At 46.3% G+C, this 24948-nt stretch overlaps 1 protein-coding gene across 1 annotated transcript in view; it reads right to left on the reverse strand.

The window, feature by feature from the left end:
- The window catches only part of PSMD14 (proteasome 26S subunit, non-ATPase 14), a 305697-nt gene that overhangs the window by 68797 nt on the left and 211952 nt on the right, over positions 1-24948 (reverse strand). Inside the window, exon 6 of the mRNA XM_063933641.1 lies at positions 6695-6845. Within this exon, the coding sequence (XP_063789711.1) occupies positions 6695-6845 (151 nt within the window). The remainder of the gene's footprint in view (positions 1-6694; positions 6846-24948) is intronic.

Genomic DNA, 24948 nt, shown 5'->3' on the forward strand with positions numbered 1-24948 from the left:
AATTTAATCTGTTTGTATACAAATTTGGAAATATTTTCTTTATTACATTTGTGCTGGTACCTAATAACATAAGAGGCCACTAAAATAAATATATAAATAAATGAAATTATACATAGCTTCCGCCTAAGTGCACAGTCAAACAAGACTTTGAACATATGATTTTGATAATGGTAAAGTGGTAAAAGGACTACATAAGAAAAAGAGAATACCCTCAACTGTACAGTAAAGTATTTTCCAAATCTTCCTGCGGCACCCAGAGACATAACACCAGCTTAGTAGTAATAGAGACAAGTCAGAAGGCTACAGAGGAAATGCAGCGGCAAATAATGGCAAGTAATTTATCACTTCTCACAGGACTAAAAGAACTTGACACAAATGCTACAACGATAAACACAATCTATCGGTATGCGGGGGGAAAAAAATCATAGCACAAGTAATTGTGACAAAATATGGTGGGAAATATAAACTGTACACCTCATGTGTTTTAAAAGGACTAATACATTTAAAAAGGATTATTCTGTACCCAAGACATCAGATTTAAAGCTTTATTATAGCTACAGTGCCATGCTAAAGTATTCACCCCCCTTGGCTTTTTACCTATTTTGTTACATTACAACCTGTAATTGAAAAAAAAAAAAAAAAAAAAGTAATCTGACATTTATGTAATGGATCTGCACAAAATAGTCTAAGTTACTGAAGTGAAATGAGAAAAATTTATATAAAAAAAAATTATTTTATAAATAAAAATTTGAAAATTGACATGTGCATGTGCATATGCATTCACCCCCTTTGCTATGAAGCCCCTCAAAAGTTCTGGTGCAACCAATTACCTTCAGAAGTCACATAATTAGCGGAATAAAGTGCACCTGTGTGCAATCTAAGTGTCACATGATCTGTCAGTATAAACTAGAGATGAGCGGATTCGGTTTTACTCGGTTCTCAAAACGGCATCTCATTGGCTCACGGATGTCATGTGTTTTGGATAGCCAACCAGATGCCATTTTGAGAACAGAGTAAATCCGAGTAAAACCGAATCCGCTCATCTCTAGTATAAACACACCTTTTCTGAAAGGCCACAGAGGCTGCAACACCACTAAGCAAGAGGCATCACACCATGAAGACCAAGGAGCTCTCCAAACAAGTCAGGGACAAAGTTGTTGAGAAGTACAAGTCAGGGTTGGGTTATAAAAAAAAAAATATCCAAATCTGTGATGATCCCTCGGAGCACCATCAACTCCATCATCTTCAAATGGAAAGAACATGGTACGACAACAAACGTGCCAGGAGAGGGCTGGCCACCAAAACTCACAGACCGGGCAAGGAGGGCATTAATCAGAGAGGCAGCACAGAGACCAAAGGTAACCCTGAAGGAGCCGCAGAGTTCCACAGCAGAGACTGGTGTATCTGTGCGTGTTACCACAATAAGCCGTACACTCCATAGAGCTGGGCTTTATGGAAGAGTGGCCAGAAAAAAGCCATTACTTAGTGTTTAAAAATAAGAAGGTACTCTGAGTTTGCCAAAAGGCATATGGACGACTCCCCAAATGTATGGAGGAAGGTGCTGTGGTCAGATGAGACTAAAATTGGACTTTCTGGCCACCAAGGAAAATGCTATGTCTGGCGCAAACCCAACACATCCCATCACCCCAAGAACACCATCCCCACAGTGAAACATGGTGGTGGCAGCATCATGCTGTGGGGATGTTTTTCAGCAGCAGGGACTGGGAAACTGTTTCGAGTCGAGGGATAGATGGATACAGGGATATTCTTAAGCAAAACCTGTTTCAGTCTGCCTGTGATTTGAGACTGGGACGGAGGTTCACCTTCCAGCAGGACAATGACCTGAAGCATACTGCTAAAGCAACACTCGAGTGGTTTAAGGGGAAACATTTAAATGTGTTGGAATGGCCTAGTCAAAGCCCAGATCTCAATCCAATTGAGAATCTGTGGTCAGACTTGAAGATTGCTATTCACAAGCGGAAACCATCCAACATGAAGGAGCTGGATCAGTTTTGCCTTGAGGAATGGGCAAAAATCCCAGTGGCAAGATGTGGCAAGCTCATAGAGACTTATCCAAAGCGACTTGTAGCTGTAATTGCCGCAAAAGGTGGCTCTACAAAGTACTGACTTTAGGGGGTGAATAGTTATGCACGCTGAAGTTTTCTGTTATTTTGTCCTATTTGTTGTTTGCTTCACAATAAAATAAAAAAACATCTTCAAAGTTGTAGGCATGTTTTGTGAATGAAATGATACAAATCTTCAAACAATCCATTTTAATTCCAGGTCGTTAGGCAACAAAACATGAAAAATGCAAAGGGGTGAATACTTTAGCAAGGCACTGTAATAGGCACCTATCACAAATCCATTAACCTAATTTCAAGTACAGTTACACTTTTAAGGCCCATACACACTGGGCGATTTTGAGCTACTTTGAGCTGAAACTCGTCCTGTGTGTATGGGCTAGCGATGAGCGCTGATGCATGCTCCCGCATCATCGCTAGCGTCCGCCGTAAGTCGGGCTGTTTATACAGCCCAGTGAAGCACTTTCCACAGTCTCCTACTGTGGAAAGTGCTTCACCCCCCACCCCCCCGTTCTATTTTCCTGCAAGCGATGTTCACGATCATCGCTGTTCATACACGCTGGGCAAAACGCCCAGTGTGTATGCACCTTTACATTACAGGACAACAATGCCATCAAGGGATATGCTATTTTGTTATATTAACTATCTTAAGTTTATTGCATGTACAGATATGTAACATTAATGTGACATAATAGCAATTGAGAAGATTTTTTTACAGCAACTTATAATTTTAGTTAACAGGTGCTATTTGTTTCTTGGCTATGTAGTACACCCCCAGAATACAGACAAGGACAAGGTGAATCTTGCTGCACATTGGAACCACAAGGTAATGTGGGAAACACGCAGTACGCTTCAAGCCATGTCCTAGGAGGGCTTTAGCTGCTTCAGTGGGCCAGGTGAGGAGCGGGTAAGCACTACTATATTATAGAAAAATCCTTGTATAGACACAAGTTTTATGGCTTTTTCATTTGGTAACGTTTTAAGGGTTGAGGGGACTCAACACTAAGCAGAAATTAGGAGACAATGGGTCAGATTCAGAGATTCACATACATTTGATATTTAATGATCTACGCATAGGTGGATAAGGTGCTGCAATGTGTGAGGTCGCAGTGCGGTTGCAGACATCGGGTGAGTGACAGCCTACAGCCGTTTGGGGGCTTGGAGGTGGACTGTTCCAGAAAGTGGGGGCATGTCGACCCAGTTTCCTGGGAAGGCCAAAGCCAGGTGTTGCGTCATCGGACACCATTTCACTGGCCCTGGCTCCGTGGTTTTGGCAGACCTCCTGAGTAGCATCAGGATTATTCAGACGTCCGATGTTCACTCAAAGGATCCAGTGCTATGGCTTTGGACTTTGCAAGCGGATCAAGGGAGATTGCACTGGACTTTTTCTTTTTTTAACTAAAGACGCCTCCTGTGGATTTTGAATATTTTCACATAACCGCTGCATACCGTGACACAGTGACAGCGGAATCAGCGTTTGTCACTGAATCAGGCCCAATATACACACTGCTACAACCAATGCTATACTTCTCTATTCCCAGAATTGGATACTACATATGCATGCGCTGTATACACGAAATTCTATCTAGCCATAATCTATCTAGCATCAATCATGGTATCAATGCATTAAGGCAGAGGTTTTCATGGTAAAAAAAAGTCAATTTCTTGCTATTTATCATCACTAGATCTACATTTCAAACTGACAAATATAAAACTAAGCACCAAGTTTATGTATATTTACAAAATAATGAAGATTAAAGGGCTTTACTTTTTATTGTGCACACCAGACTTTGTTAATAAACAAATAGAAAAACGTGTCTATGAATCCGCAGTAGCGGGTGACAGGACTACAGCTTGCACTAAGGCAGGCTTAGGGTAGGCTGCGGATCTCAGCCATGGTGAATTTCTTATGTGCATATTGTTATATAATGCATAGAAAAAAAAATGGCTGGCAGTTGCTTTTAGCAAGTATATCAATGCTACATTTCATTTGCCACTTTAAGCAACCTTTAAGCACAGATTTGATTTGAAGTCAACCGTGCTATTGTAATGTATTCCGTGATCACACAAGCATTGTTGATATGCCAGGTGTGGAGCATGATAAACAAAACAAACCCAAAAAAACTGACGTCCCCTCTAAATATCTTTTATCACCAGCAACAGATCGGCTATCAGCTTCTTTGCTAAGCTACCAAGATATTTAAAAATTAAAGTGGACATGTGACCCTGTGAGTGCAGCTTACTTCTGCCGCCATGCACTGTCAGGCAGCCACAAGTGAGAAACATCATCTTTCGCCTCCTGTGAGCCCCTCAGCATAAAAAATTCAGAGAAATCGGACTTTTTATGCCATTTTCACTGGAAAGCACAAAGAACTGAAACTGACTCATGCCAAATGAATATCAGTGAATTGCTGTGATTGTGTGCTCAAAGTTAAGACACATTGAAATTATTTATACAATGTCAATTTTGGCCGCAGAAAACAGATTCCTCAGAGTATGTGCATTTTCTCGCTGTTCCCTTTGAGGATTCACTACTCCAATTCGATTTACTAAACAACTTGGAAATACCTACAAGTGACAGTCAGGGTTAACCCCCTCTAGCGGATACTCCAAAACGTAAAAGATGGAACAGGAACCAAATAACATAATGCTCAATGATGTGGAAAAGACAAAAGTTATCTATATTCACAGCAACTGCTATGCACAATTAGTCCAGCCTCTTTTTTTTATTTTTTTATTAATGACTAAAATATAAGTTAATTGGAAGGGGACTACATACATGTTAGCATAATATTAACTAAGCTCTGTAATGCTGCACAACCCGAGGCAGTAGATTCTTCCCTTGAATGCTAATTAAGGATGTTCAAGTATATCAGTTAACAGAACAGGTTTCCAGCGTCTCTTGATAAGAATTCTACCTGCAGTGAGTCTCTGGACGTATTATTATTAAAACTTTGGGTCAATTGCTACTGGCTACAAATGTCAATAAAAATGTGCAACCTTGGACATCGGATACCCAGCACAAACGTAGTTGTTTCAAGAGGTCAAAAAGCTATAGAAAGCTCACAAGGACTAGAATCACAGATCACTGCATCACAAAACCATCCAGTGATCGTTCCCAAGTGAATGAGATTTAGTTTGTTCTATATGTTCAAGGGCAAGTGCATCACTACTATTGGATGTATTACACAATTAAACTTTAGAAAATCAGACTGTACATTCCATCAACACAGAGAATTCACTTGACCATCTCTTCTTTAAAACAAACGTCAAGCATTTCAGTACATTTCAGTACATGTAGTCTCCAATTTTCACCGACAGCTGTCTTCCAATGAAACCTTGCTGATTCAACTAGTTCATTGAGGATCAAATAGTACAAATATGTACTTTTTCTTTTAGAAACGGAATTATTTCTTCGGAAACGTGTACATTCACAAACAAAAACAAATTCTGCTCATCTTATAAATGATTTTTTTTTGTTCAATGTAACATTGCAAATGCCTGAGAGCTATAAAGATTCTGCGCATCATTACGTTTCCCCAAAACAAGGCGTACGTGCTTGCGCTGCGGCACATGATGTTTAGCAAGATACATAATGACGGGCTATTTTAAGAGGAAGGCAAACTTCTGTAATAATACATTGCGATCATTTTTATCATAACTATTATTTTACATTACAATGGAAGTGACATGTTCCAACAAGACACCTCAGCAGTATTTTAAAGCAGTAAACCATTCAAGCCAATTTCAGGAGCTTCTGAGTTTTTCTAATCCACTCTCCCTGTGGCTGAGCAAAATCGAATTGCCTCTCACATTTGCAGACAGATCTGTGAAGGTGATAATAGACCTGCACCCTGCTGTCACGAGGCAGGAAATAGGAAAATGGCATATGGGGTTGAAGAGAAATACAAAAAAAAAAAAAAACATACCATCTAAAAAAAAAGAAAAGAAAAAGAAAAAAAAAAAAGCAATAGAAACCAAACAAGAACAAAAAGATATTTAAACAAAAGGAAAACTACAACCCAATATGCTTTGTAAGTTTAATTTCTTTTCAGATGCATTTGGCATAGTTAAATCTTTCATCTGTCACTGATTCTAAGAAACCGCAAGGTGGTTGGGAAACTTTAATTGTCTACCAATGCAGAAAATTCATAGCGAAAACGCTGACAGTCTGTTGTTTAGGGGTTCTGCACAGCATCAATATGTGATTGGGTAAGGAGCTGGTAATCCCTAGCAGCTCCCACTATATCTGTAACTCGTTTTCAGAAACATGCAATCGACCGATTAACCAACAAAGGGAGAATGAGCCGCTTCATTTAAGCTGCTTTTGGTATCGCTGCAAGGACCCTATCGAGCACAGAGACGAACAAGTCTCTTGGGAATATAGTAATGAACTAATTGTAGAGTACAGCGTGAAACACGGAGGAGAAAGGGTGGTAGAAGAAAAAAAGAAAAAAGAAAAGAAGTAGAACCCCCCCACCCACACCATGACAAAAAAACAAAAAAAAAAGAAAGTGGTAAAACACTCAAACACAAAAGGATATGTTAATGCAAATGCTTGGTGCAGAGCTTTGTTTAAAAAAATAAATGTTAGTAACTAGCTTGTACTGTACCTTTCCCTTTACACTCTGAATAGGATCCACAACCACCGCCACAGCTCTCTCCGATAAGGCTTCGAAGCTTTGCTGGGTGTTTATGTCAACACCGGAGAGCCAGCAGCCAAAGCCGGGATGACTGTGGTACCAACCCACCACCATCTCAGGCCTGCAATGAAAAGACCGTTCAGGCTCCCAAACATATAAGATATGAAAAGAGACTTTAAAATAACAGAGTATAAATTAGGACTAGGAACAGGAAACTCATTGGTGTGAAAAAGGCACCATTAGGAACGTTCACCATAGTATCATTGTGAAAGCATGAACATGAATAAGTGTGACAAAGGAGTGCTATCATTAAGGGATACACATTAGCGATTGTAGATCGTGCTTTCAGTATTTCACCCTGTTACCACACCTTCCCGAAGCCAGTTTTTACCCTTTCAGCACTTGAGTAAATATCTTCTCTTTAAATATCAATTAAACCAGCAGTACAACTAGGAACCCAGTCAAAAAGCAATTTGCACTGTTCGGCTCGGCTGCTGAGACTTTTGCTAACATTCATTTTGAAGATTTTTTTTTCGCAGTATAAGAATTTTGAGCATGCACATGACAACTGTTGAGAGGTAAAAAAATATTACTGCACTGAAAATTATTTGCAGTATTACCGCGTGTGTGCTTCACCAGACAGAACTGTTTACTAATAAAGCAATTAGGACCAGCCCCGACGGCAAATCTGTAACTACCCTTTCATGTAAAATACAAAAGCTGCATATCTGGTTAAAAGTATAGTGATGACAAATGCTAGGCAGTTCAACATAGGAGGTAGGATCATACTAAAGGGGCAAGACATAAGTGTCCACATACTTATATCAATACTACAAGTGCAAGCAGTTAGAGTATAAAAGCCTTTCTGTTTCTGATTACCAATAGACATAAATAAAAATTTTTGATATTTAATAGACTACTTTCTTTTAATTCATAATATCTAATGACACAAGGATTTAAGGACACGCATATTCATGTTCTGGTGCGCTACTGTATGTAAAAAAAATTAAATAAGATTTTACTTACCGGTAAATCTATTTCTCGTAGTCCGGAGAGGATGCTGGGGACTCCGTAAGGACCATGGGGAATAGACGGGCTCCGCAGGAGATACGGCACTTTAAGAAAGCTTTGGATTCTGGGTGTGCACTGGCTCCTCCTCCTTACCTTCCAGTACGAGGAAAGGATTTTTGTAAATCTAAGGGCAAGATTCATACCAGCCACACCAATCACACCGTATAACTTGTGATAAACTACCCAGTTAACAGTATGAACAATAACATAGCCTCGGTTCAAACCCGATCAACTATAACATAACCCTTATGTAAGCAATAACTATATACAAGTCTTGCAGAAGTCCGCACTTGGGACGGGCGCCCAGCATCCTCTACGAACTACGAGAAATAGATTTACCGGTAAGTAAAATCTTATTTTCTCTAACGTCCTAGAGGATGCTGGGGACTCCATAAGGACCATGGGGATTATACCAAAGCTCCCAAACGGGCGGGAGAGGGCGGATGACTCTGCAGCACCGATTGAGCAAAAAGGAGGTCCTCCTCAGCCAGGGTATCAAACTTATAGAACTTTGCAAAGGTATTTGACCCCGACCAAGTAGCAGCTCGGCACAGTTGTAGTGCCGAGACCCCTCGGGCAGCCGCCCAAGAAGAGCCCACCTTCCTAGTGGAATGGGCCTTAACCGATTTAGGCAATGGCAATCCTGCCGAAGAATGCGCCTGCTGAATCGTGTTACAGATCCAGCGAGCAATAGTCTGCTTTGAAGCAGGAGCGCCAACCTTGTTGGCCGCATACAGAACAAACAGAGCTTCGGTCTTCCTGATCCTAGCCGTTCTGGTCACACAAATCTTCAAAGCCCTGACCACATCCAGGGACTCGGAATCCTCCAAGTCCCGTGTAGCCACAGGAACGACAATAGGTTGGTTCATATGAAAAGATGAGACCACCTTGGGCAGAAATTGAGGACGAGTCCTCAACTCTGCCCTATCCACGTGAAAAATCAGGTATGGGCTTTTATATGATAAAGCCGCCAATTCTGAAACCCGCCTTGCAGAAGCTAAGGCCAACAACATGACCACTTTCCAAGTGAGGTATTTCAACTCTACTGTTTTGAGTGGTTCAAACCAAGGTGACTTGAGGAAACGTAATACCACGTTAAGGTACCAAGGCGCCACCAGAGGTACAAAGGGAGGCTGAATATGCAGCACGCCCTTCACAAAAGTCTGTACTTCAGGAAGAGAAGCCAATTCTCTTTGAAAGAAAATGGATAAGGCCGAAATTTTAACCTTTATGGACCCTAATTTTAGGCCCAAATTCACTCCCGTTTGAAGGAAGTGACGCAGACGGCCCAACTGGAACTCCTCCGTAGGAGCAATTCTGGCCTCACACCAAGAAACATATTTTCGCCATATACGGTGATAATGTTTCGACGTCACGTCCTTCCTAGCCTTGATCAGGGTAGGAACTACCTCCTCCGGAAACCCTTTTTCCGCTAGGATCCGGCGTTCAACCGCCATGCCGTCAAACGCAGCCGCGGCAAGTCTTGGAACAGACAGCGCCCCTGCTGAAGCAGGTCCTGCCTTAGAGGAAAAGGCCACGGATCTTCTGTGAGCAACTCTTGCAGATCCGGATACCAAGTCCTCCTTGGCCAATCTGGAACAATGAGGATTGTTCTGACCCTTCTTATTCTTATTATCCTCAACACCTTGGGTATGAGAGGTAGAGGAGGAAACACATAGACCGTTCTGAACACCCAAGGTGTCACCAGAGCGTCTACCGCAACCGCCTGAGGGTCTCTTGACCTGGCGCAATACCTCTTTAGCTTTTTGTTGAGGCGGGACGCCATCATGTCTATCTGAGGCAGTCCCCAACGATCCGTGATCTGTGTGAAGACTTCTTGATGAAGTCCCCACTCTCCCGGATGCAGGTCGTGCCTGCTGAGAAAGTCCGCCTCCCAGTTGTCCACCCCCGGGATGAACACTGCTGATAGTGCGCTTACATGGCCTTCCGCCCAGCGTAGAATCCTGGTCGCCTCTGCCATGGCCACTCTGCTCCTTGTGCCGCCTTGGCGGTTTACATGAGCCACTGCCGTGACATTGTCTGACTGAATCAGAACCGGTTTGTTCCGAAGCCATTCCTCCGCTTGGCGTAGGGCGTTGTATATGGCCCTCAACTCCAGGACACGGATGTGGAGACCAGTCTCTAGGCTTGACCAGAGACCCTGGAAATTTCTTCCTAGTGCGACAGCTCCCCAACCTCGGAGGCTCGCGTCCGTGGTCACCAGGACCCAGTCCTGAATGCCGAACCTGCGACCCTCCAGGAGGTGAGCACTGCGCAGCCACCACAGGAGAGACACCCTGGCCCTGGGAGACAGGGTGATCCGTTTCTGCATGTGTAGATGGGACCCGGACCATTTGTCCAATAGGTCCCATTGAAAGGTCCTTGCATGGAACCTGCCGAAGGGGATGGCCTCATCTTCCCCAGAACCCTCGTGCAATGATGCACTGAAACCTTTTTTGGCTTCAATAGGTTCCTGACCAGAGCTACGAGCTCCTGAGCCTTCTCCACTGGAAGAAAAACTCTTTTTTGGTCTGTGTCTAGAATCAGGCCCAAAAAGGGCATACGCGTTGCAGGGACTAGCTGGGATTTCGATAAATTGAGAATCCAGCCGTGCCTCTGCAACGTCTTCACGGACAGAGACACGCTGTCCAGCAACTTCTCCTGAGATCTCGCCTTTATGAGGAGATCGTCCAAGTACGGGATAATTGTGACGCCCTGCATGCGCAGGAGCACCATCATTTCCGCCATTACCTTGGTGAAAATTCTCGGGGCCGCCGAAAGACCAAACGGCAACGTCTGAAATTGGTAGTGACAGTCCTGTACTGCAAATCTCAGGAACGCCTGGTGAGGAGGGAAAATCGGAACATGAAGGTACGCATCCTTTATGTCCAGGGACACCATCCAATCCCCTCCCTCCAAGCTGGCGATGACCGCTCTGAGCGACTCCATTTTGAACTTGAACCTCTTCAAGTACAGGTTCATGGATTTCAGATTTAAAATGGGTCTGACCGAACCGTCCGGTTTCGGTACCACAAACAGGGATGAATAATAACCCTCTCCTTGCTGGAGATGAGGAGCTTTGACTATCACCTGTTGAATGTACAATTTGTGAATTGCAGCTAACACCAGCTCCCTCTCCGACATGGAAGCCGGCAGAGCAGATTTGAAAAACCGGCAAGGAGGCATGTCTTCGAATTCCAGTCTGTATCCCTGGGAAACAATCTCTATTGCCCAGGGATCCACCTGTGAGAGAACCCAGACGTGGCTGAACAGACGAAGACGTGCCCCCACTTGATCTGCCCCCCCCCCCCCCCCCCCCGGAAAGCCCCAGCGTCATGCGGTGGACTTTGAGGAAGTAGGGGAGGACTTCTGCTCTTGGGAACTAGCCGAGTGCAGCTTTTTTCCCTTGCCTTTACCTCTGGCAACAAAGGACGATCCTCGTACCTTCTTGCTTTTATTGGAACGAAAGGATTGCATTTGATAATGCGGTACCTTCTTAGCATGCGGCGGGGGAACATAAGGTAAAAATAAGAATTTACTTACCGATAATTCTATTTCTCGTAGTCCGTAGTGGATGCTGGGGACTCCGTAAGGACCATGGGGATAGCGGCTCCGCAGGAGACTGGGCACAAAAGTAAAGCTTTAGAACTACCTGGTGTGCACTGGCTCCTCCCCCTATGACCCTCCTCCAAGCCTCAGTTAGGATACTGTGCCCGGACGAGCGTACACAATAAGGAAGGATTTTGAATCCCGGGTAAGACTCATACCAGCCACACCAATCACACCATATAACTTGTGATCTAAACCCAGTTAACAGCATGATAACAGAGGAGCCTCTTGAAAAGATGGCTCACTACAGCAATAACCCGATTTTTTGGTAACAATAACTATGTACCAGTATTGCAGACAATCCGCACTTGGGATGGGCGCCCAGCATCCACTACGGACTACGAGAAATAGAATTATCGGTAAGTAAATTCTTATTTTCTCTGACGTCCTAGTGGATGCTGGGGACTCCGTAAGGACCATGGGGATTATACCAAAGCTCCCAAACGGGCGGGAGAGTGCAGATGACTCTGCAGCACCAAATGAGAGAACTCCAGGTCCTCCTCAGCCAGGGTATCAAATTTGTAGAATTTTACAAACGTATTTGCTCCTGACCAAGTAGCTGCTCGGCAAAGTTGTAAAGCCGAGACCCCTCGGGCAGCCGCCCAAGATGAGCCCACCTTCCTTGTGGAATGGGCTTTTACAGATTTTGGCTGTGGCAGGCCTGCCACAGAATGTGCAAGCTGAATTGTACTACAAATCCAACGAGCAATAGTCTGCTTAGAAGCAGGAGCACCCAGCTTGTTGGGTGCATACAGAATAAACAACGAGTCAGATTTTCTGATTCCAGCCGTCCTGGAAACCTATATTTCCAGGGCCCTGACAACGTCTAGCAACTTGGAGTCCTCCAAGTCCCTAGTAGCCGCAGGCACCACAATAGGTTGATTCAGGTGAAAACGCTGAAAACCACCTTAGGGAGAAACTGAGGACAAGTCCTCAATTCCGCCCTGTCCGAATGGAAAATCAGATGAGGGCTTTTACAGGATAAAGCCGCCAATTCTGACACGCACCTGGCCCAGGCCAGGGCCAACAGCATGACCACTTTCCATGTGAGATATTTTAACTCCACATATTTAAGTGGTTCAAACCAATGTGACTTTTGGAACCCAAAAACTACATTTAGATCCCAAGGTGCCACTGGAGGCACAAAAGGAGGCTGTATATACAGTACCCCTTTCACAACGTCTGAACTTCAGGGACTGAAGCTAGTTCTTTTTTGGAAGAAAATTGACAGGGCCGAAATTTGAACCTTAATGGACCCCCATTTCAGGCCCATAGACACTCCTGTTTGCAGGAAATGTAGGAATCGACCTAGTTGAAAATTCCTCCGTCGGGGCCTTACTGGCCTCGCACCACGCAACATATTTTCGCCAAATGCGGTGATAATGTTTTGCGGTTATATCTTTCCTGGATTTGATCATGATAGGAATGACATCATCCGGAATGCCTTTCTCCTTCAGGATCCGGCGTTCAACCGCCATGCCGTCAAACGCAGCCGCGGTAAGTCTTGGAACAGACAGGGTCCTTGCTGGAGCAGGTCCCTTCTTAGAGGTAGAGGCCACGGATCCTCCGTGAGCATCTCTTGAAGTTCCGGTTACCAAGTCCTTCTTGGCCAATCCGGAGCCACGAATATAGTGCTTACTCCTCTCCATCTTATAATTCTCAGTACCTTGGGTATGAGAGGCAGAGGAGGGAAAACATACACTGACTGGTACACCCACTGTGTTACCAGAGCGTCTACAGCTATTGCCTGAGGGTCCCTTGACCTGGTGCAATACTTGTCGAGTTTTATAAACATGTGGAAGACTTCTGGGTGAAGTCCCCACTCTCCCGGGTGGGGGTCGTGTCTGCTGAGGAAGTCTGCTTCCCAGTTGTCCACTCCCGGAATGAATACTGCTGACAGTGCTATCACATGATTTTCCGCCCAGCGAAGAATCCTTGCAGCTTCTGCCTTGCCCTCCTGCTTCTTGTGTCACCCTGTCTGTTTACGTGGGTGACTGCCGTGATGTTGTCCGAATGGATCAACTCCGGGTGACCTTGAAGCAGAGGTCTTGCTGAGCTTAGAGCATTGTAAATGGCCCTTAGCTTCAGGATATTTATGTGAAGTGATGTCTCCAGGCTTGACCATAAGCTCTGGAAATTCCTTCCCTGTGTGACTGCTCCCCAGCCTCGCAGGCTGGCATCCGTGGTCACCAGGACCCAGTCCTGAATGTCGAATCTGCTGCCCTCTAGAAGATGAGCACTCTGCAACCACCACAGGAGAGACACCCCTGTGCTTGGTGACAGGGTTATCCGCTGATGCATCTGAAGATGCGACCCGGACCATTTGTCCAGCAGGTCCCACTGGAAAGTTCTTGCGTGGAATCTGCCGAATGGGATTGCTTCGTAGGAAGCCACCATTTTTCCCAGAACCCTTTCATTGATGTACTGAGACTTGGCTCGGTTATAGGAGGTTCCCGACTAGCTCGGATAACTCCCTGACTTTCTCCTCCGGGAGAAACACCTTTTTCTGGACTGTGTCCAGGATCATCCCTAGGAACAGAAGACGAGTCGTCGGAATCAGCTGCGATTTTGGAATATTGAGAATCCAATCGTGCTGCCGCAACACTACCTGAGATAGTGCTACACCGACCTCCAACTGTTCCCTGGATCTTACCCTTATCAGGGAATCGTCCAAGTAAGGGATAACTAAAATTCCCTTCCTTCGAAAGAGTATCATCATTTCGTCCATTACCTTGGTAAAGACCCGGGGTGCCGTGGACCATCCATACGGCAGCGTCTGAAACTGATAGTGACAGTTCTGTACCACAAACCTGAGGTACCCTTGGTGAGAAGGGTAAATTGGGACATGAAGGTAAGCATCCTTGATGTCCCGAGACATCATGTAGTCCCCTTCTTCCAGGTTCGCAATCACTGCTCTGAGTGACTCAATCTTGAATTTGAACCTCTGTATGTAAGTGTTCAAGATTTTAGATTTAGAATCGGTCTCACCGAGCCGTCCGGCTTCGGTACCACAACAGTGTGGAATAATACCCCGTTCCCTGTTGCAGGAGGGGTACCTTGATTATCACCTGCTGGGAATACAGCTTGTGAATGGCTTCCAAAACTGCCTCCCTGTCAGAGGGAGACATCGGTAAAGCCGACTTTAGGAAACGGCGAGGGGGAGACGTCTCGAATTCCAATTTGTACCCCTGAGATATCACCTGAAGGATCCAGAGGTCTAATTGCGAGTGAGCCCACTGCGCGCTGAAATTCATTGAGACGGGCCCCCACCGTGCCTGATTCTGCTTGTAAAGCCCCAGCGTCATACTGAGGGCTTGGCAGAGGCGGGAGAGGGCTTCTGTTCCTGGGAACTGGCTGATTTCTGCAGCCTTTTTCCTCTCCCTCTGTCACGGGGCAGAAATGAGGAACCTTTTGCCCGCTTGCCCACGAAAGGACTGCGCCTGATAATACGGCGTCTTCTTATGTTGAGAGGCGACCTGGGGTACAAACGTGGATTTCCCAGCTGTTGCCGTGGCCACCAGGTCTGAAAGACCGACCCCAAATAACTCCTCCCCTTCTTCCAAATGCCGTTTGGAATCCGCATCACCTGACCACTGTCGTGTCCATAACCCTCTACTGGCAGAAATGGACAACGCACTTAGACTTGATGCCAGTCGGCAAATATTCCGCTGTGCATCACGCATATATAGAAATGCATCTTTTAAATGCTCTATAGGCAATAATATACTGTCCCTATCTAGGGTATCAATATTTTCAGTCAGGGAATCCGACCACGCCAAACCAGCACTGCACATCCAGGCTGAGGCGATTGCTGGTCGCAGTATAACACCAGTATGTGTGTAAATACATTTTAGGATACCCTCCTGCTTTCTATCAGCAGGATCCTTAAGGGCGGCCATCTCAGGAGAGGGTAGAGCCCTTGTTCTTACAAGCGTGTGAGCGCTTTATCCACCCTAGGGGGTGTTTCCCAACGCACCCTAAGCTTTGGCGGGAAAGGATATAATGCCAATAACATTTTAGAAATTATCAGTTGTTATCGGGGGAAACCCACGCATCATCACACACCTCATTTAATTTCTCAGATTCAGGAAAACTACAGGTAGTTTTTCCTCACCGAACATAATACCCCTTTTTGGTGGTACTCATATTATCAGAAATGTGTAAAACATTTTTCATTGCCTCAATCATGTAACGTGTGGCCCTACTGGAAGTCACATTTGTCTCTTCACCGTCGACACTGGAGTCAGTATCCGTGTCGGCGTTTATCTCTGCCATCTGAGGTAACGGGCGCTTTAGAGCCCCTGACGGCCTATGAGACGTCTGGACAGGCACAAGCTGAGTAGCCGGCTGTCTCATGTCAAACACTGTCTTTTATACAGAGCTGACACCGTCACGTAATTCCTTCCAACAGGTCATCCACTCAGGTGTCGACCCCCTAGGGGGTGACATCACTATTACAGGCAATCTGCTCCGTCTCCACATCATTTTTCTCCTCATACATGTCGACACAAACGTACCGACACACAGCACACACACAGGGAATGCTCTGATAGAGGACAGGACCCCACTAGCCCTTTGGGGAGACAGAGGGAGAGTTTGCCAGCACACACCAGAGCGCTATATATATACAGGGATAACCTTATATAAGTGTTTTTCCCCTTATAGCTGCTGTATTTTTAATACTGCGTGTAATTAGTGCCCCCCTCTCTTTTTTAACCCTTTCTGTAGTGTAGTGACTGCAGGGGAGAGCCAGGGAGCTTCCCTCCAACGGAGCTGTGAGGGAAAATGGCGCCAGTGTGCTGAGGAGATAAGGCCGCCGAGAAGGGGGCGGAGCCTATCTCCCGTTTTTCTGTGTATTCTGGCAGGGGTTAAATTCATCCATATAGCCCAGGAGCTATATGTGATGCATTTTTTGCCATCCAAGGTGTTTTTATTGCGTCTCAGGGCGCCCCCCCCCAGCGCCCTGCACCCTCAGTGAGCGGAGTGTGAAGTGTGCTGAGAGCAATGGCGCACAGCTGCAGTGCTGTGCGCTACCTTGTTGAAGACAGGACGTCTTCTGCCGCCGATTTTCCGGACCTCTTCTGTCTTCTGGCTCTGTAAGGGGGCCAACGGCGCGGCTCTGGGACCTATCCATGGCTGGGCCTGTGATCGGTCCCTCTGGAGCTAATGTCCAGTAGCCTAAGAAGCCCAATCCACTCTGCACGCAGGTGAGTTACCTTCTTCTCCCCTTAGTCCCTCGATGCAGTGAGCCTGTTGCCAGCAGGTCTCACTGAAGATAAAAAACCTAAAACTAAACTTTTCACTAAGCAGCTCAGGAGAGCCACCTAGTGTGCACCCTTCTCGTTCGGGCACAAAAATCTAACTGAGGCTTGGAGGAGGGTCATAGGGGGAGGAGCCAGTGCACACCAGGTAGTTCTAAAGCTTTACTTTTGTGCCCAGTCTCCTGCGGAGCCGCTATCCCCATGGTCCTTACGGAGTCCCCAGCATCCACTAGGACGTCAGAGAAAAATTTGATTTACTGGCCGTAGCAGTAGAGACAAGGTCCGAGAGGCCTTCTCCAAACAACTCCTCCCCCTTGTAAGGCAATGACTCCATATGCCGCTTTGAGTCGGCGTCTCCCGTCCACTGTCGGGTCCACAAGAGTCGCCTAGCAGAAATAGACATAGCGTTTATTCTGGAGCTTAGTAAACAAATGTCTCTCTGAGCATACCTCATATACAAGGCAGCATCTCTGATATGCTCAATGGTCATTAGAATGGTATCCCTATCTAAGGTGTCAATCTCCGTAGATAAGGAGTCTGCCCATGCCATGACAGCACTACAAACCCAGGCCGACGCCATGGCCGGTCTATCGATAGTTCCTGAATGTGTGTAAATGTGCTTCATGGTAATTTCCTGCTCAAGGATCCTTGAGGGAAGCAGTATCCGGAGAAGGCAGTGCCACCTTCTTGGATAAGCGCGTCAGTGCCTTGTCTACTTTAGGCAAAGATTCCCATCGTATCCTATCCTTCTGTGGAAAAGGATACGCCATAAGAATCCATTTGGGAACATGTAGTCTCCTATCCGGAGACTCCCAAGCCTTTTCGCACAATTCGCTTAGCTCAAATGAGGACGGAAACGTGACCTCAGGCTTTTTTCCCTTTATACATGTGAACCCTCGTGTCAGGGACAGGGGGTTCCTCAGTGATATGCAAAACCTCTTTTATGGCAATAATCATGTATCGAATACCCTTTGCCACCTTCGGCTGTAATTTTGCATCCTCATAGTCGACACTAGAGTCAGTATCTGTGGCGGTATCTGTGTCAGCGACCTGGGATATGGGGCGCTTTTGAGACCCTGAAGGTCCTGGCGCCACAGGGACAGGCACGGTCTGGCTACCTGACTGATCCCTAGCCTCAGCCTTGTCTAACCTTTTATGCAGGAAATTCACATTTGCATTTAAGACATTCAGCATATCCACCCAGTCCGGTGTCGGCGTTGCCGACGGCGACCTGACATTCAAACACTCCCCCTCCACATTAAGCGAGCCTTGCTCGTCAAACATGTCGACACACACGTACCGACACACTTCATACACACAGGGAAACTCTTTTCTGAAGACAGTATCCCCTTGAAGGCCCTTTGGAGAGACAGAGAGAGAGTATGCCAGCACACACCCCAGCGCAATGACCCTGGAGACCAACACAAAATGTTTCTCCCCAGCAGCGCTGTATAATATCTTATCCGCCAATTATGTGCCCCCCTCTCTTTTAAACACCCCTTCACCGTGTGTAAGCAGGGGAGAGTCCAGGGAGCTTCCTCTCAGCGTTCTGTGGAGAGAAAAATGGCGCTGGTGAGTGCTGAGGGAGAAGCCCCGCCCCCTCGGCGGCGGGCTTCGGTCCCGCTCAAATTTGTGTAAAAATGGCGGGGGCTCTTTTATATACATGTACAGTGCCCAGCTGTACATGTATATAACTTTTTGCCATGTTTTGAGGTGTTATTATTGCTGCCCAGGGTGCCCCCCCCCTGCGCCCTGCACCCATACAGTGACCGGAGTGTGTGAGGTGTGTGGAGCAATGACGCACAGCTGCGGTGCTGTGCGTTACCTCAGTGAAGCCGCTGAAGGCTTCTGCCGCCTGAGACGTCTTCTTGCTTCTGTTCTTCTGGCTCTGAGGAGAACGGCGGCGTGGCTCCGGGGGTGGACGCCCAGGACGAACCTGTGTTCACCCCCTCTGGAGCTAATGGTGTCCAGTAGCCGAGGAAGCAAATCCTATCATTTAAGTAGGTCTGCTCCTCTCTCCCCAGTCCCTCGATGCAGGGAGCCTGTTGCCAGCAGTGCTCCCTGTAAAAATCCAAACAAAAATGCTTTCTAATGCAAAGAACTCAAGAGAGCTCCCTGCAGTGCGCCCATCTTCCTCTGGGCACAGTGTAAAACTGAGGTCTGGAGGAGGGACATAGAGGGAGGAGCCAGTGCACACCCAGAATCCAAAGCTTTCTTAAAGTTCCCTATCTCCTGCGGAGCCCGTCTATTCCCCATGGTCCTTACGGAGTCCCCAGCATCCTCTAGGACGTTAGAGAAAATAAAAAAATTCTAACATATTTAAACCAGTGTTTCTTAAGTCCGGTCCGGATATGGGATGGTATTGGAATCCTAGCAGTCGGGATTCCGCTATCCAGAATGCCGACAGCGGTGTTAAGACGTTAGGAATCCCAACGGATTCTAGTGAGTATTTGTACCCTACACCTAACCCACCCATCCATCCCGCAGTCTAACCCAAACCATCCCCTCCTCCAGTCTAACCCAAACCATCACTTTAAAACCTAACACTAACCCTAATACTCACTATTGGAATCCCGCTGACAGAGTTCTGACTGTCGGGATTCTGACCGCATTCCCTTAACAGCTCATGTTTTCAGGATTTCTGCCTGTGGAATCAGGTAGGTAGGAAATTTACTGGCCCAGCCAAGTAGACCAAGTCAGATGTGCATAATGAAAGAAATCCTGACAACTAGAGCTGCAGCGGGTGCATGAGGAGTGGATTTGAGAAACAGATTTCAAATTGCATTAGTTTCTCTGTAATTGAAAAGATATTTGCACTGGAGATTTGTAACTCCGCTGCATTACTACAATAACAAAATGAAAGTGAACTGTATACATCGTTTCAAAGTAAATAGAGGTCTTCATTTTAATAATGTGGTTATTGTAAGTTACCAAACTAAAGGAGTTTCATCAGGGAAATTAGACCCCTTAATGTCTGATCAAGTCAAATGAAACAATTCTAGGCCAGCAACACTGTTTCAAAAGCATGGGAGCACAGATGTGGCCACATGCTTAAAATTGGGTGGGACCGCATTCAATTGTTTCATCCAACAGTCAGATGTGATAGTCCCAACAGCAAAACCAAACAATCCAATCTATAGGTTACATTATCCAACTACTATACAATCAACAAAGGTGGGAACAGGCCATATTTCTGACTAGGAACAACTGCAATCTCAAAGATGGCCAGTGGACCTGATACAGCAATAAATCAATTTGGTTATAAGTCATTGTTGCTGCCGAAACATAATATGGCCTAGATGGTGATTGTAAGAGTTCAGACTATAAGCATCACGATTTGCTGCACACACCAGCTAAAACCTTCAGTTTGCAAGTAGATAGATTGAAACCCTCTTTAGTAAATGCTTATTCTTTCACCAGAAGGCAGCAAAAAAGTTAATAACAATGTGAGGTCAACTTATTGTCACCGTTACTAAGATACGGCCTATTGAAGACTGAATTCCCTAAGAAGCAACCGAGCACTGTCATCTCTGAAAACATGAAAAGATTCATAATTAAATGGCTGCCATGGTCTAAAAATACAGGCAATGCGACAAGCTCGTCCAGCATGGATGCCTATGGAATACAACTGTCACCTGGATTGGTGAATTACATTCCAACTTTGCTTGCAATAAGCAGTCTGCACTATGGGACAATTTACATTAATTCTACCAAAGATACAAAGAAGTACTGTACAGTGCTGCTATAGGTTTTTAGAAACACGTGTACAAAAAAAAGGAGATTTATGGTAGACTTACCATTGTTAAATCTCTTTCTGCGAGGTACACTGGATTCCACAGGGAATAACATTGGGGTGTAAAGTTGGATCTTGATCCAAGGCACCAACAGGCTAAAAACTTTGACTGTTCCCAGGATGCACTGCACCGCCTGCTCTATATAACCCCTCCTCCGTGCACAGGAGCTCAGTTTTGTTAACCAGCCCAATAAAGTAGCAGGTAAAGAGACGGTAGATGTTAATCACATAGAACCACATTCTCACGACAGGAGAAGGAACCAGCGCTAATGCCATACAAACCCAAAGAAGCTAAGTGCATTAGGGTGAACGCCCTGTGGAATCTGGTGTACCTTGCAGAAAGAGTTAACAATGGTAAGGCTACCATAAATCTCCTTTTCTGCAGCAGGGTAACACTGGTATTCCACAGGGAATAACATCGGGGATGTCCTAAAGCAGTTCCTCAAGGGAGGGGATGCACTGTAGCGGGCACAAGAACCCGGCGTCCAAAGGAGGCATCCTGGGAGGCGGAAGTATCAAAGGCATAAAACCTGATGAACCTGTTCACTGAGGACCACGTAGCCACCTTGCACAATTGTTCTGTGTATGCACCACGGCGGGCCGCCCAAGAAGGTTCAACAGACTGAGTAGAATGGGCCTTGATACCAGCAGGAGCTGGGAAACCAGCCTGTGCATAAAGCTTGTGCAATCACCATTCTAATCTATCTTGCCAAGGTTTGCTTGTTTGCAGCCCAGCCACGTTTGTGAAAACCAAACAGTACGAAGGGGGAATCTGACACAAAACAGAGGCAGTCCTCTCCACATATATACGGAGAGACTGTACAACATTGAAAGACCTTTCTTTGGAAAACAAACCAGGAGAGATAAAGGCCAGAACCACAATCTCTTGGTTAAGGTGGAACGATGACACCACCTTAGGCAGATAACCAGGGCGAGTACAGAGAACTGCCCGGTCACGATGAAATATCAGGAAGGGCGGACGACAGGACAAAGCGCCTAGGTCCGACACCCTCCTAGCAGAGGCAATAACCAACAGAAACAGGACCTTAATAGTAAGCCATTTCAGGTCCACAGAATCAAGAAGCTTAAAGGGAGACCCTTGCAGGGCGTCAAGGACAACGGACAGATCCCATGGAGATACAGGAGGGACATAGGGAGGTTGTATACCAAAAACACCCTGAGTGAATGAATAAATGAATGTCAGGAATAGATGCAATTTTTCTCTGAAACCACATCAACAAGGCAGAAATATGAACCTTGAGGGAGGCCAGACGAAGACCTAAGTCCAGGCCCTGTTGCAGAAAAGCCAGAAGCCATGAGGTTCTGAACTTGTAAACATCGTATTTCTTAGCAGCACACCAGGTGAAGTAAGAGTTCCAGACCCTGTAGTAAATCCGAGCCGAAGCCGGTTTACGGGCCTTCAGCATAGTTTGGATGATCACCTCAGAGAATCCTTTGGCCCTTAGGAGAGACGCTTCAAGAGCCACGCAGTCAAAGCTAGTCTGGCCAGGTATGGGTAGACACAAGGGCCCTGAACGAGGTCTGTGCGTTGAGGAAGTAGTAGAGGACGTTCCATCGAGAGACCCCGAGACTGAGAACAAATGCCGTCTGGGCCACGCTGGAGCGACTAGAAGTAGTATTCCTCCTTCTTGCTTGAACTTCCGCAGAACCCTGGGCAGGAGTGACACCGGGGGGAACACGTATGGCAGACGAAAATTCCATGGGGATTGCTAGTGAGTCCACGAACTCTGCTTGAGGATCCCTTTTCCTTGATCCGAAGACTGGAACTTTGGGATTGTGTCGAGACGCCATCAGGTCTACATCTGGTAGGCCCCACTTGTCCACTGAGGAGTTGAAAAACCTCCGGATGAAGGCTCTCCGGCATGTACGTCCTGACTTCCCAGTTGAGGACACCCAGAATGAACACTGCCGATATTGCTGGCAGATGGCGTTCCGCCCATTGAAGAAATCTGGACACTTCCCTCATTGCTTGTCGGCTTCGAGTGCGCCTTGATGATTAATGTACGCCACCACGGTGGTGGTGTTGTCTGTCTGTACTTGAACAGGCCTGTTCCTTAATAGAGGCAGGGCTAGTGTCAACGCATTGAACACTTTTCAAAAAAGGGGGTGTTGAGGTAGAATACTGCGCGGAATAGACAGTAGCTAGCCTGGGGGTGGTCACAGGGCTCCCCTGTTGGGCCCAAATCAGAAACAGATGCGTACAAGAAAGGGAGACCACTCCTATTTGGCGCTAGTCAGCTTACATCCACATGAGATACTGTGATATAGCCAAAACTTAATTAAAAATAAGGCATGTGTCAAGTGTAGTAAAAACAAGCTAAAGTTTTAATTTAAACAGACACTTTTTTAAAACATGACACTTAAATTGAACAAGAGTGAATGACATAGGGAATCCTACCAAGATGGTGGCCGGAGCCCGGGTATACCTTGCATATTACACCTGCGGCTCCGGCCACCATCTTGGTAGGATTCCCTATGTCATTCACTCTTGTTCAATTTAAGTGTCATGTTTTAAAAAAGTGTCTGTTTAAATTAAAACTTTAGCTTGTTTTTACTACACTTGACACATGCCTTATTTTTAATTAAGTTTTGGCTATATCACAGTATCTCATGTGGATGTAAGCGGACTAGCGCCAAATAGAAGTGGTCTCCCTTTCTTGTACGCATTGAACACTGCCCGCAGTTCCAGAATGTTGATGGGGAGGAGACTCCTCCTTGGTCCAGCGACCGTAGAGAGAGTGTTGCTCGAACAACGCACCCCAGTCCTTCAGACTGGCGTCCGTTGTCATGAGGACCCAGTTGGGAATCCAGAAGGGACGACCCCTGCTCAACTGTTGATCCTGGAGCCACCAGGACAGAGACAAGCAGACCTCCGGAGTCAGGACCATCATATGAGACCTGATCCGCTGAGGCAGACCGTCTCACTTGGATAGGATTAACCGTTCGAGAGGACGAAAATGGAATGGAGCATACTTCACCATGTCGAAAGTCAACACCATCTGGCCTAGTACTTGCATCGCTGAGTGAATAGACACTTTTGGGCGAGAGAGGAAGTATCTGATCCTGTCCTCAGGACCTTCTTTGAAGACAGAAACAGCCTCTGGCTGCGCGTATCCAGTAGAGCCCCCATGTGCACCATGCACCGCGCAGGGACCAGGGAGGACTTTTTCCAATTGACCAGCCACCCATGTGCTGTGAGGAATTGCACAGTCAGCTGGAGATGGCTCAGGAGGACATTTTGGGAGCTTGCCAAGATCAGCAGGTCATCTAGACATGGCAGGATCCTGATTCCTTGTTGACGGAGAGGAGCTGTCATCACAGCCAAGACCTTGGTGAAAATCCAAGGGGCCGTGGTCAGTCCAAACGGTAGAGCCCTGATTTGATAATGGAGGTTTCCAATAGCAAAACGCAGATATTGCTGATGTGAAATGGCAATAGGAATATGCAGGTAAGTATCCTGTATATCCAGGGATACCATGTACTCCCCAGGTTCCATGGCCAGTACAATGGAGCGCAGTGTTTCCATACGGAACTTGGAAACTCTCACAAACTTGTTCAGTGACTTGAGGTTGAGAATAGGCCGGAAAGACCCATTGGGTTTCGGTACTAGAAACAGGGTCAAGTAGTAGCCCTTCCCTTTTTGAGACAGAAACACCGGCACCACCACTCCTGTCTCTAGGAGGGATTGGACAACCAAGTGCAGAGCTTGCGCCTTCAACGGGTCCAATGGTATGACCGTTGCGCAGAATCGGCGAGGGGGACGTCTCTTGAAAGAGACAGCGTACCCATGAGAGACAACTTCCTGCACCCACGCGTCTAAAGTGGTCCTTAACAAGATCTGGGTGAACTGCAGAAGTCTGCCTCCCACCCTGGGGTCCCCCAGTAGGGGCCCGCCCTTTCATGCTCCAGGCTTGTCCTGTTTGGAAGCAGGCTGACGGGCGGCCCAGGAGTGTTTAGACTTGGGCTTACCAGCCTTGGAAGTACGAGGCTTGCTCCAGTACCCATGACCCTTTGATTTACCTGAAGTCCAAAAGGAATGAAAAGTAGTACTTTAAGCTTTCGGAGCAGAAGGAGTAGTATTAGGAAGGCACGCAGACTTAGCAGAGGCTAAGTCAGTCACGATCTTATTAGGATCTTCTCCAAATAGGATGTCACCCTTAAAAGGGAGTACCTCCAGTGTCTTCTTGGAGTCTAGGTCCACCTTTCGGGACCGCAACCATAGAATCCGGCGAGCCAAAATAGACGTAGTGGACGCTTTGAACGCCACAATACCTGCCTCAGAGGACGCCTCTTCAATATAATGGGTAATATGAGACAGACACGGTTTGTCAATGTCAGAAATATCCTGAGGTAGCTCCTCTTTCAATACCTGGACCCACGCATCAATAGCTTTTGCAGCCCAGGAGGCCGCAGTAGTGGGCCTGTGAATTGCCCCAGTTAAGGAATAAATACACTTCAGGCATCCCTTC

This window comes from Pseudophryne corroboree, chromosome 7 (assembly GCF_028390025.1).
Source record: "Pseudophryne corroboree isolate aPseCor3 chromosome 7, aPseCor3.hap2, whole genome shotgun sequence".
NCBI classification, from domain to species: Eukaryota; Metazoa; Chordata; class Amphibia; order Anura; family Myobatrachidae; genus Pseudophryne; species Pseudophryne corroboree.